At 40.6% G+C, this 14,483-nt stretch overlaps 1 protein-coding gene across 3 annotated transcripts in view; it reads right to left on the reverse strand.

Annotated features, from left to right (window-relative positions):
* The window catches only part of LOC126419905 (connector enhancer of kinase suppressor of ras 2), a 131,827-nt gene that overhangs the window by 21,998 nt on the left and 95,346 nt on the right, over window positions 1–14,483 (reverse strand). For all 3 annotated transcript variants that reach the window (XM_050087183.1, XM_050087182.1, XM_050087184.1), the window contains exon 14: window positions 5,699–5,968. In XM_050087183.1, the coding sequence (XP_049943140.1) occupies window positions 5,699–5,968 (270 nt within the window). The remainder of the gene's footprint in view (window positions 1–5,698; window positions 5,969–14,483) is intronic.

Raw genomic sequence — 14,483 nt, forward strand, 5'->3', positions numbered from 1 at the left:
TCCAGATAACCCGGACGGTGTAACACTTTGCCAAGATGTGCTGGCCGTGCACCAAGGCATGTTTAGCCACAGGGTGATCCTCATTACCAACAAACACTGTCTGCCTGTGTCCATTCATGCGAATGGACAGTTTGTTGCTGGTCATTCCCACATAGAATGCATCACAGTGTAGGCAGGTCAGTTGGTAAATCACGTGGGTGCTTTCACACGTGGCTCTGCCTTTGATCGTGTACACCTTCCGGGTTACAGGACTGGAGTAGGTGGTGGTGGGAGGGTGCATGGGACAGGTTTTACACCGGGGGCGGTTACAAGGGTAGGAACCAGAGGGTAGGGAAGGTGGTTTGGGGATTTCATAGGGATGAACTAACAGGTTACGAAGGTTAGGTGGACGGCGGAAAGACACTCTTGGTGGAGTGGGGAGGATTTCATGAAGGATGGATCTCATTTCAGGGCAGGATTTGAGGAAGTCGTATCCCTGCTGGAGAGCCACATTCAGAGTCTGGTCCAGCCCCGGAAAGTATCCTGTCACAAGTGGGGCACTTTTGTGGTTCTTCTGTGGGGGGTTCTGGATTTGAGGGGATGAGGAAGTGGCTCTGGTTATTTGCTTCTGTACCAGGTCGGGAGGGTAGTTGCGGGATGCGAAAGCTGTTGTCAGGTTGTTGGTGTAATGGTTCAGGGATTCCGGACTGGAGCAGATTCGTTTGCCACGAAGACCTAGGTGGTAGGGAAGGGACCGTTTGATGTGGAATGGGTGGCAGCTGTCATAATGGAGGTACTGTTGCTTGTTGGTGGGTTTGATGTCGACAGACGTGTGAAGCTGGCCTTTGGACAGATGGAGGTCAACGTCAAGGAAAGTGCTGTGGGATTTGGAGTAGGACCAGGTGAATCTGATGGAACCAAAGGAGTTGAGGTTGGAGAGGAAATTCTGGAGTTCTTCTTCACTGTGAGTCCAGATCATGAAGATGTCATCAATAAATCTGTACCAAACTTTGGGTTGGCAGGCCTGGGTAACCAAGAAGGCTTGCTCTAAGTGACCCATGAATAGGTTGGCGTATGAGGGGGCCATCCTGGTACCCATGGCTGTTCCCTTTAATTGTTCGTATGTCTGGCCTTCAAAAGTGAAGAAGTTGTGGGTCAGAATGAAGGTAATGAGGAACCCCCCCCTCCAAAGGCAAGTCCCTCCGCTCCCAGGATACATACATAAAAAAAAAAAAGTAATATCCTATGACTATAATATCAATCAGTCATGGCTGGCATTGGCTAACTCTTACAAATATCTGGGTGTAACACTTTATAGGGATACGAAATGGAATGACCACATAGGTTCAGTTGTGGGTAAAGCAGGTGGTAGTGTTCACTTTATTGGTAGAAGACTGGGGAAGTGCAATCAGTCTACAAAGGAGATTGCTTACAAATCACTTGTTCAAGTGGTCCTAGAATATTGCTGAAGCATGTGGGCATGTATTACAGGATTAACAGGGGATGTTAAACACACACAGAGAAGGGCAGTATGAATGGTCACAGGTTTGTTTAACCTGTGTGAGAGTATCATGGAGATAGTGAAGGAACTGAACTGGAACACTCTTGAACTACCATGAAAAAGTCCGTTAACAAAGTTTCAAGAACTGGCTTTAAATGATTACTCTAGGAATATACTACAACCCCCTATGTATTGGTCACATAGGGATCATGAGGATCACATTACAGTAATTACTGCACACACAGAGGCATTCAAACAATCATTCTCCTTGAACTCCATACATGAATGGAATAGGAAGAAACCCTAATAACTTGGCAAGGGGGTGTACCCTCTGACAAGCACCTCACAGGTATTTGCTGAGTATAGATGTAGAAGTAAATGGGAGGAACCCGTTGGGTTTTTCAATCATTTGGGTCCCACGTGAAATTGCATTTCACATTCCTCTTGGCAGTACCCAGTCTTTCGTACAACCATTTATTATTAAAAATCTCTCCTTCTCTCTCTTTAGCCAGATTTCATTTCTAATTGACCGATGCTATTGGAATCTTTCTGCATCATACTGATTTTGTATTTACATCTTACAGATAAAAGATGAAGCAGCTTTGCTGTATTGGTAGTTGCATTTATGGATTTTATTGTTTCCTCCTTAGTTACATTTCACACACTGTGCACTTGATATGTTAACTGAGCCAAGTGGTCACAATTCTATCCATTTTCACTTTAACTTATTATTTCATAACAATTTCTCAATTTCCCTGCTTTTTACCACACTGCTGCTTTTTTTTTAGTCTGTTGCTCATCATCACAAGTATGTTATGAATCACATCCAGAATATGATTATAGCAATGTATTATTTGTTTACTAAATGTTTATGCACTTTCTTCTTGAGAAATTAGCCGAGTAATGTCAACCTTTCATAGAAACATTTCAGTAAGTTTCTTATTTGTCATATTCTGGCAAAGTGCCTGGGTCCTGTCAGATCCAGCTATCTGTTTTGGGTCACATCTTTCATCTCCTGGAAACACACCAGATTTGCATACTGTGAGTACTCAGAAATGAGTGTCACAGGTGGTGGAGGGGAGATAATGGGCAGTGGCCCCAAACTGAGTGCCAGGGTCACCAGTTAGTCTTGACTGTTGTTGGTGCTCCAATCTGTCAATTTTTTTTGGAATATGTCATCCCAACTAAAGTTCAGATGGAGGCCGCTGCTCCTGTTTACTGAATTTTCAAGCACTCATTATTTTATTATAGAATGCTAGAAACTCCTGGCACTACGCAGCACCTCTGTGTCTTTAAAGTTGAATGTGTCTTCCTCTAAGATGCTATGTTCCATTACTGCTGACTTATCCAAGTAGTTGAGTTGAAGGTTCCTCATGTATTCATCACATCTCCGAGATGCAATGTTGCATTTGGCTGTTGACTTGTTACAACACAAGTGTGAGGCCATACAAACCTGCTGTTTTTAGCTTTAAAAGATATTTTGTAGAGCCAAGCACGAGGTTGAAATCCAGCAACTGTCAATGTGCCTTGTTGATATTGAAGAGTGAAATACCAGTAGGCAAATGAATTCCAATATGAGTGTGTGCTCACGCTCTAGGTAATGGATACATCATACAGCAAAATCTGACTCATACTAGGCACACCGATAAGATGACAACGGTACATTTGTGGAAACTGTAGATAGGAGATAGTCGTGTGCTGCGACAAGTAGACATTAGGACACACAATGTGATTACATCATGAGATGACTACCTTCTTATATATATGGCTACAAGAAAGCTGTCGTGTTGACAGCTCAATGGCATCTGGGGTGGGTGGAAATGATGAATGATGATACACTTGCCATTTCATTGACTTCCACTGCCTATGAATCATAAATGTCTCATGCTGCAGTAGGTACATGAATATCATAGAAGGGGTTGTGGAGTTGCGGAATGTGTGTTTGCAAAACAGTCCTGCCTCAACTTACCCTACTGCGATGTAATCACTAATGATGCTTGTATAGTGACTACAAATACAGCAGTTTTTTCCTCTCCTGTGCAAACTACTACATCTCAGAGTAGCACTCGCAAACTACATCTTCAATTATTTCTCAGATGTATTCAAATCTCTGTCTTCCTATACTGTTTTTACACTCTACAGCTCCTCCTAATATTATAGACGTTATTCCCTGATGTCTTAACAGATGTCCTACCATCCTGTCTTTTTTTTTTTTTTTGGTCCATATTTTCCGTATATTCCTTTCCTTGCCAATTCTGCAGGGAACCTTCTCATTCCTTACCTTATAAGTGATCTAATTTTCAAAATTCTTCTATAGAACTGTATCTCAAACACTTCCATTCTCTTCTCTTCTGGTTTTCCTGTTGCCTTCATTTCATTTCACTATCATACAATGTTGTGCTCCAAACACACATTCTCAGAAAGTTTTTCCTCTGATTTAGGTCTATGTTTGATACTAGTAGACTTCTCTTGGCTAAGAATGCCCTTTTTGTCCGTGCTAGTCTGCTTGTGATTTCCTCCTTGCACCGTCTGTCGTGGGTTATTTTCCTGCCTAGGTAGCAGAATTCCTTAACTTCATCTACTTCGTGATCACCAATCCTGATGTTAAGTTTCTCACTGTTCTTGTTTCTGGTACTTCTCATTACTTTTCTCTTTTGGTCTTGAGCCATATTCCGTACTCAGCAGAATGTTCATTCCATTTAGTAGATCCTGTACTACTTCTTCACTTTCACTAAGGATAGTAACATTATCAGTGAGTCTTATCCTTGAAGTCCTTTCATCTTGCATTTTAATTCCACTCTTGAACCTTTCATTGATTCTACAATGTATAGATTGAACAGAAGGGGTGAAAGACTACATCCTTGTCTAACACCCTTTCTAATCCAATCACTTCATTCTTGGTCTTCTACTCTTACTGTTCTCTCTTGGCAGTTTCCTCCTGGAGATTTGCCAGTGGGGAGATCAACATGACACTTTATCAATTGCAGGCCACATGTTCTGTGGATACATATGATGTACTGTATCTTTAATGCAGTGGTTTCCATTGCCTCCTGCATCCACATCCATTGATCTTTGCTGGTTCTTCTGCCTTTATGGGCAGTTTCCTACCCCAAGGGCTAGAGAGTGCTCTGAACCTCATCCGTTCCTCCACCCTCTTTGACAAGGTCGTTGGCAGAATGAGGGTGACTTCTTATGATGGAAGTATTTGGCTGCCATTACTGATGATTTTTTATTCAAAATGTAAGCAGTGGCGAGGTTCGAATCTGGGACCAAGGATGTTTCGATTACTGATCAACGAAGCTGTCCCTTGACTACAGATCTACAATAGTTAAGCAGCATAATGGACAAATACCTAGTACAATAATTTCTGACGCCATTAGGTGCAACATGTGATCTTGAGTCCTGGGGATAATGGGCAATTTGAGCTGATACAGCTACATTAGAAAGTACAAGATTCCATAGCTTCTTTGGAAATTTTATTTTCCATATTTCAAGAGAACAATGACCACCCATGTGTGTACAACTGCTTCCTTTTCTCTCCCACAAGTTCATACGACATGTGTCACTGAATGTGATCCTCCAGCAAACATTTTTGCTGCAAACCAAGTGGAGGCAGATGCCCCAGGAATATACCTAAGCCTTTTTTGTTTCCACATTACAATTTTTAGAGGCTCCGATTGCAGCATGTGAGAACTTAACACCATACTAAAAGCCAGACACCATGTGCAGTTTTGTAGTCATTATTTACATACTGTTACATACTTTCTCAGTGGTATAAAATTTACTTCAGTTGCATTTCTACTTCCTGGTGTTGCAGCTTTCATAAGTGTTAATATCGCTACTTAGAGAAATAAGTGTGAAAGTACATGTTGATTCTTAGATAATTATATGACTATGTATTGTGTTTTTTTTTTTTTTAAATTAACTTTTCCCTATGAACTGATGAAAGAGCTCTACAATGTACCATATTTGATTGCCTTTGTGTTAAAGAAAAAAATTAAAAATGAAATGAGAATATTAAGGTAAGATTTCTGTTCACAGAGAGTATCTTGGGGGAAAAAAAAAGAAAGGCTATGTGCCCATAAGAAAGACAAAGCAATATGTCTGTACTACCAACTGCAGAAATAAAATCAGTATTGTTGGAAATAATACCAAATCACAATTCTAAAGCTTCTGTCATTACTGTAGGCTATTATATAGGTACATCCCATTCCTTACTTGATGTCAGTGAAGGTTGTTGGGTGTGTTCAGACCGTTCACGCTCCGAGTTGTGGCTCCCACGAAGTGCTCTCCTATCCTCTTCTTGCCGTGACAACATGAACTCCTCAAGGGTGACAAATCCTGAAGTATCCTGACGACCACGACCAAACTCTCGCAGCAAATCTGCAGCCAACCGGTAATCTGCCATGTCAGGAGGTAATGCTGGTAATGATGGATTGCTTGAGTGAAGTTGTGGGGGTCGGACAGGAGAGTCACTAAGAGCATGGCCTGCAATACAAGACAGCCCCCATTAACAATTTATGTAACAACAATGTGTATTTAATTATGAGTGTTAAAGGATTTACCTACGGTTTTGAAATCCTACTCTCAAACTCAGTCTCTGTAGTATAGTGCATTTTTATGACTGCTTGCTTAGTTTCTAACCTTGAACTCTTTCTTTTGTATTAACATCAGGTATATGGATATGCACTAAATAAGCAACGAGAGGATGAAAAAAATGGATTTTCTTTAAAAAATGTAATTACGTGGGTACATTATGTAGAGCTTTTGTCTCTAACTCGACAATTCAATATGTATCTACCATCTTCTCTCTCCTCTCTTCAATCAAGAGCAGTTGGAAACAAAACAGATAAATCCATTTGATGGACTCAAAGAGTTAAGAAATAAGATAACAACAGGGTATAAATACTTTAGGAGTAATGGAGACCACGCACTCAAAAGCAGAAACGCAGAGTCATTGATACACACAAACAAAAGATGGAAAACTTGCTAGCTTTTAGAGTTATCCTTGACAAGCTACAGCACACACACACACACACACACACACACACACACACACACACACACACACACACACACGCGCTGGCACCATACAGGGACATTGGGACGTGTGTGCACCCGCGCCTGTGTGTGTGTGTGTGTGTGTGTGTGTGTGTGTGTGTGTGTGTGTGTGTGTGTGTGTGTGGGCGCGCGCGCGCATACTCTACCTCGTCAATGGAGAACTACGAACCCTATCAAGTTTCCCTTGTTTTGCATGTGTCTATCAATGACTCAATGCTTCTGCTTTTCAGTCTCCAGTTTATCTTACAGTATTTACAATCTACAAGAACTTCCCTACAGCATTAATAATAGGTTATGAGAGGACCACCTCTTCAAAATTCTGGTATATATGAAATGGAATACAGACTCTGTCTACGAATAAGTTTATGGGTGTAAAGCTCAGCAGAGTATTTGCGTGAATCTGCAAGAGTGGGTGATTTACTTGTGAAAAAAGTTAGCAGTTGCAGATTATTTTTTACTACCAAATTTTTTGGAGATATCTTCCATGTATAATATGTTTAGGAGACTTTCATAATCAAACACGCAAAGAGACTGGACACATGCTTAACAGTACTGACAATAAAATTGAAGCAATTTACTAATTACCAAAGGCAACACACATGCACTGGAACTTAAAAAGATGTGGAATTACACACACCAAGCAAGAATAGCATGGACTCTTTCCAGTTCTCTCTTGGTTTGCCAGATGGAAGCAAATGAAACACCAGTTGCTTCATCCACTCATTTCAATGTGGATTGTAGTCTCAGTGGAGCATGTAACAAAGCTTCTTTGTTCATAAACTGGTAGACATATACAACTACTTTGCAGGTTTGACTGTGAAAAATTTTTCCATTTAACTTGCTTTGTACTAGTGGCATCTTCAACTTTGAATGTGCTCTCCCAGAGTATTTCCAACTGTCATGATAGCAATACATCTGATAGTGGTGATCGACTGAGCAGCGCCGACTGCACATCTTGTTTACACTGTAAAGTTCTGTTTGCATGAACTGTGTACGTGAATATATTTTTGTATTATTTAATGAAGGTAGGGCCACTTCAGTATATATTCTGTGATATTTGTTAGAGGCTGCAAAACCTTGTAATGTGTGTATATGTCAATTATTGTAAATGTTACTTCAAAGAAACTCTAAATGGACCAATATGTGAATTCACAGTCAAACCATGAATGTACACAGAACGATAAAAATGGTGTACACCAAGATGCTTTTCAGTACCTAACAAAATGAGGACTTTCAACGGTTTGTTCCTATTTATGCATGTATGCTTCATGTCACTGATTTGTGCAGCTCTCAAAATCAGAAAATTTCTAGCATACTTTCCCAACAGGTACTGAGAAAGTATAACTTTTTTATATGGCCATACAACAACTTCAGCTTTCTTTCACTTTCTTTACTGTGGTGTAACTTCACTTTTAATATATGCGGCATTCATGTATCCAGTTGTGATGTTCCACTTAACAGTCTCAACGGTCCCTACAATGCTTACAAGTCAAAAGGATTAACAGCACCCATGTACCATGGGTAAAGGCCATGGTCATGTACTTTACAACAACTGGTTTTAGTATAAATTGGCAAATGCAATAGATTCTATACAGCCTGACGTGTCTTTCCGCTACCTGCTTATGAATGATTAAATGTGATGATCTTCAAGCTCCATAATGTGTCAGTGAGATGGGGAAAATCTTTCTTGGTTAATGTAATGTGCCTGAATCTAAAAATAAGATGAAACAATGGAAACTCCAAGTTGGAATATCAACAACAATAAAAAAAGGACAGACTGCTACTCACTGTAAAGATAATCTGCAGAGTTGCACATGGGCACAACAAAAAGACTGTTCACATTTAACTTTTGGCCAAGGTATTCTCCCCCCATGAACCATGGACCTTGCCGTTGACAGAGCACTGAAAGACCTGAGTCGAAACAAGGCCCCCGGAGTAGACAACATTTCATTGAAACTACTGACGGCCTTGGGAGAGCCAGTCCTGACAAAACTCTACCATCTGGTGAGCAAGATGTATAGAAAGAGGCGAAATACCCTCAGACTTCAAGAAGAATATAATAATTCCAATCCGAAAGAAAGCAGGTGTTGACAGATGTGAAAATTACCGAACAATCAGTTTAATAAGTCACAGCTGCAAAATACTAACTCGAATTCTTTACAGACGAATGGAAAAACTAGTAGAAGCTGACCTTGGGGAAGATCAGCTTGGATTCCGTAGAAATACTGGAACACGTGAGGCAATACTGACCTTACGACTTATCTTAGAAGAAAGATTAAGGAAAGGCAAACCTACATTTCTAGCATTTGTAGACTTAGAGAAAGCTTTTGACAATGTTGACTGGAATACTCTCTTTCAAATTCTAAAGGTGGCAGGGGTAAAATACAGGGAGCGAAAGGCTATTTACAATTTGTACAGAAACCAGATGGCAGTTATAAGAGTCGAGGGACAAGAAAGGGAAGCAGTGGTTGGGAAGGGAGTAAGACAGGGTTGTAGCCTCTCCCCGATGTTATTCAATCTGTATATTGAGAAAGCAGTGAAGGAAACAAGAGAAAAATTCGGAGTAGGTATGAAAATCCATGGAGAAGAAATAAAAATGTTGAGGTTTGCCGATGACATTGTAATTCTGTCAGAGACAGCAAAGGACTTGGAAGAGCAGTTGAACGGAATGGACAGTGTCTTGAAAGGAGGATATAAGATGAACATCAACAAAAGCAAAAACGAGGATAATGGAATAAGTCGAATTAAGTCGGGTGATGTTGAGGGTATTAGATTAGGAAATGAGGCACTTAAAGTAGTAAAGGAGTTTTGCTATTTGGGGAGCAAAATAACTGATGATGGTCGAAGTAGAGAGGATATCAAATGTAGACTGGCAATGGCAAGGAAAGCGTTTCTGAAGAAGAGAAATTTGTTAACATCGAGTATAGATTTAAGTGTCAGGAAGTCATTTCTGAAAGTCTTTGTATGGAGTGTAGCCATGTATGGAAGTGAAACATGGATGGTAAATAGTTTGGACAAGAAGAGAATAGAAGCTTTCGAAATGTGGTGCTACAGAAGAATGCTGAAGATTAGATGGGTAGATCACATAACTAATGAGGAAGTATTGAATAGGATTGGGGAGAAGAGAAGTTTGTGGCACAACTTGACCAGAAGAAGGGATCGGTTGGTAGGACATGTTCTGAGACATCAAGGGATCACCAATTTAGTATTGGAGGGGGAGACCAAGAGATGAATACACTAAGCAGATTCAGAAGGATGTAGGTTGCAGTAGGTACTGGGAGATGAAGAAGCTTGCACAGGATAGAGTAGCATGGAGAGCTGCATCAAACCAGTCTCAGGACTGAAGACCACAACAACAACAACATTCTTAAGAAAAGAAAGCAGAAAGAAACATTCACCCAAGCAATTGCACCAAATGCACACATGACCACCATCTCCGGCATCTTGGACCAGAACGTAACTGGCACATTGAGTGGAAGGGAAGGGGGAGGGATAGCAAGGTACGGTTGGGCAGAGAGAAAAGCACTGTCTACGGGAGCGTGCAGGGACTTGACTGAGACACAGAAGACTGCCAGATGCAGTGGCTTACTTAGTAAGCAAAACGAAATCATGAAGATAAAATGCAAGCGAACAATTATTTTTTCTTTATTTTATTTCTTCTTTTATTACTCACATGTTGACAATCAATAAACACTAAAACTTTAAAAACAGGTAAATTTCAAGATGTTTTGTATTCATAGAAACATTTTGAGAAAATTATGAAAAGGATAGACTGCTACTAACCATGCAGTGGAGATGCTGAGTTGCAGACAGGCATAACAAAAAGATTGCTACAAAAGTACGCTTTTGGTCCAAAGGTCTTCTTCCAAATTAGACAAAACACACACACACACACACACACACACACACACACACACACACACACACACTCTTTCACATAAATACAACTCTCTCACACACACGACCACTGTTGACGGGTGCCAAGGCTTGACTCAATCTGAAAAAGGACGGAATGGATGAAGTAAGGGGAAGCAAGATGAAACTTGAGTGAGTAGGGTTACACTGAAAGGTGACAATGAACTGAAATTGATGTGAAAAGACAATGTGAGCAAAGATAAAAATTTATAAAAAGACTCTAATGTGGACTGCCCCACCCCATTCCCATGAAGCATGGACCTTGCCATTCGTGGGGAGGCTTGTGCGCCTTAGCGATACAGATAGCTGTACTGTAGGTGAAACCAAAATGGAGGGGTATCTGTTGAAAGGCCAGACAAACGTGTGGTTCCTGGAGAGGGGCAAGCAGCCTTTTCAATACTTGCCGGGGTGTCAGTCTGGATGATTGACTGATCTGGCCTTATAACATTAACCAAAATGGCCTTGCTGTGCTGCTACTGTGAATGGCTGAAAGCAAGGGGAAACTACGGCCTAATTTTTCCCGAGGGCATGCAGCTTTACTGTATGGTTCAATGATGATGGTGTCCTCTAGGGTAAAATATTATGGAGGTAAAATAGTCCGCCATTCAGATCTTTAGGTGGGGACTACTAAAGAGAATGTCATTACCAGGAGAAAGAAAACTGGCATTCTACGGATCAGAGTACGGAATGTCAGATCCCTTAATTGGGCAGGTAGATTAGAAAATTTAAAAAGGGAAATGGATAGGTTACAGTTAGATACACTGGGAAGTAGTGAAGTTCAGTGGCAGGAGGAACAAGACTTCTGGTCATGTGTATACAGGGTTATAAACACAAAATCAAATAGGGATAATGCAGGAGTAGGTTCAATAATGAATTAAAAAAAGTAGAAGCACGGGTAAGCTACGAACGGCTTAGTGAACGCATTATTGTAGCCAAGATAGACAGAAAGCCCAACCTTGCCACAGTAGTACAAGTTTATATGCCAACTACTTCTGCAGATAATGAAGAGATTGAAGAAATGTGCGATGCGATAAAAGAAATTATTCACACATTGAAGGGAGACGAAACTTTAACAGTCATGGGGGACTGGGATTCGATAGTGGGAGAAGGAAGAGAAGGGAAAGTAATAGGTGAGTATAGACTGAGAGAAAGGAGTGAAAGCAGAAACCGCCTGGTGGAATTTTGCACGAAGCATAATTTAATCATAGCTAACATGTGGTTTAAGAACCATGAAAGAAGATTGTATGCATGGAAGAGACCTAGAGACACTGGAAGGTTTCCAGATTGACTGTATTATGGTAACACAGAGATTTCGGGACCAGGTTTTAGATTGTAAGACATTTCCAGGGGCAGATGTGAACTCTGACCACAATTTATTGATTATGAATTGATGAAACTGCAAAAATGGTAGAATTTAAGGAGATGGGACCTGGATAAACTGAAAGAACCAGAGCTTCTAGAGAGTTTCAGAGAGAGCATTAAGGAATGATTGACAAGAAAGGGGGAAAGAAATACAGTAGAAGAAGAATGGGTAGCTTTGAGAGATGAAATAGTGAAGGCAGCAGAGGATCAAGTAGGTAAAAAGACGAGGGCTAGTAGAAATCCGTGGGTAAGCAAAGAAGGGAAAGCAGAAATGTGGAAGGATTACATAGAGGGTCTATACAAGGGTGATGTACTTGAGGGAAATATTATGGAAATGGAAGAGGATGTAGATGAAATGGGAGATATGATACTGCATGAAGAATTTGATAGAGCTCTGAAAGACTTAAGTTGAAAAAAGGCTGCGGCAGTAGACAACATTCCATTAGAACTACTGATAACCTTGGGAGAGCCAGCCATGACAAAACTCTTCCATCCAGTGGGCAAGATGTATGAGACAGGCAAAATACCCTCAGACTTCAAGAAGAATGTAATAATTTCAATCCCAAAGGAAGCAGGTATTGACTGTTGTGAAAATTAGTGAACTATCAGATTAATAAGTCATGGCTGCAAAATACTAACATGAATTCTTTACAGACAAATGGAAAAACTGGTAGAAGCTGACCTTGGGGAAGATCAGTTTGGATTCCTTAGAAATGTTCGAACACACGAGGCAATTCTGACCCTACGACTTATCTTAGAAGAAAGATTAAGGAAAGGCAAACCTATGTTTGTAGCATTTGTAGACTTAGAGAAAGCTTTTGACAATGTTGACTGGAATACTCTCTTTCAAATTCTGAAGGTGGCAAGGGTAAAATACAGGGAGTGAAAGGCTATTTACAATTTGTACAGATACCAGACTGCAGTTATAAGAGTTGAGGGGCATGACAGGCAAGCAGTGGTTGGGAAGGGAGTGAGACAGATTGTAGCCTATCCCCAATGTTACTCAAGCTGTATATTGAGCAAGCAGTAAATGAATCAAAAGAAAAATCTGGAGTAGGAATTAAAATACATGGAGAAGAAATAAAAACTCTGAGGTTTGCCGAGAACACTGCAATTCTGTCAGAGACAGCAAATGACCTGGAAGAGCAGTTGAACAGAATGGATAGTCTTGAAAGGAGGATATATGATGAACATCAACAAAAGCAAAATGAGGATAATGGAATGTATCCAAATTAAATCAGGTGATGTTGAGGGAATTAGAAAATGAGAGTAGAAGATGAGTTTTGCTATTTGGTGAGCAAAATAACTGATGATGGTTGAAGTAGAGAGGATATAAAATGTAGACAGGCAATGGCAAGGAAAGCATTTCTGAAAAAGAGAAATCTGGTAACATCAAGTGTAGAGTCAGCTGTCAGGAAGTATTTTCTGAAAGCATTTGCATGGAGTGTAGCCATGTATGGGAAGTGTAACATAGACGATAAATAGTTTAGATAAGAAGAGAACAGAAGCTTTCAAAATGTGGTGCTACAGAAGAATGCTGAAGATGTGAATTGCAGGTTGGTGGGCAGATATGTATGAAGAGAGGGGCAGCAGATGTTACTAGATTAGGTGAGTTTAGTATGTGCGAACTGGAATAATAGAGGAGAAAACGTCAGGGGGGGGGATGTCACATCGGTGGTTGCTGGGATGTGGTGTAAGTTCATTTGGACAGGAAGGTACAGACAATAACGCATAAAAATATGCAAGAGTGGTGCAGGATTGGTTCAAATGGCTCTGAGCACTATGGGACTCAACTTCTCAGGTCATCAGTCCCCTAGAACTTATAACTACTTAAACCTAACTAACGTAAGGACATCACACACATCCATGCCCGAGGCAGGATTCGAACCTGCGACCGTAGCAGTCGTGCGGTTCCAGACTGTAGCGCCTGGAACCGCTTGGCCACTCTGGCCGGCCGGTGCAGGAAGAGTGATCAATTTGAGAGTCTAGGATTAATGATATTGGTGGGAGTAATGTAGAACATGGGATGCTGCACCAACAGTCGGTGCAGTCATGTAGCTGTCCCCGAGTTGTGCTTGGGCGAGACAGTTGATACTGAGTGGCTCATAAGTCAGAGTGTGTGTCATGGTTTGGAATGCAATATGTAAAATATAGAAAGAAAAGGATGGACACTGAGTATAGTATTGTGTTAGAAAATTGTAACAAAAGAAAACAGCACTGCGTTATGGGGGTGGAAGGAAAGCTATTAGGCAACTCATACACAAATGATCGCTGTCTCTGGCTGGCCAAAAGCTTGTTTAGTGATCTTTCTATTGTGCATGTCTGCAGCATATCATCTCCACTTCAGTATTTAACAGACTGTAAGATGATGTGGCCTGTAAGATGCACCTTAACTTTTAGGCAATTTAAAAAAAAAACCAATATTTTTACCATTTTTGTTATTAGATTGCAAAGCCAGAATAAAAAAAATTCTTAGTTTTTAAAACTGAACTGACCTTTAAAATTGCTGAAAATCTGGACTTTCCGCTTCTTCTTCTTCTTCTTCCTCCTCGCTGTCATCAACATTGTCCTCTTTGTATATAATATGGTCTTCACTGTCATTGAGAGTGTTACTTACGTCACACTTCTTGAAAGATTTAAAAATAATGTTCCCTCTCACTCCAGA

Source organism: Schistocerca serialis, chromosome 9 (assembly GCF_023864345.2).
Source record: "Schistocerca serialis cubense isolate TAMUIC-IGC-003099 chromosome 9, iqSchSeri2.2, whole genome shotgun sequence".
NCBI lineage: Eukaryota > Metazoa > Arthropoda > Insecta > Orthoptera > Acrididae > Schistocerca > Schistocerca serialis.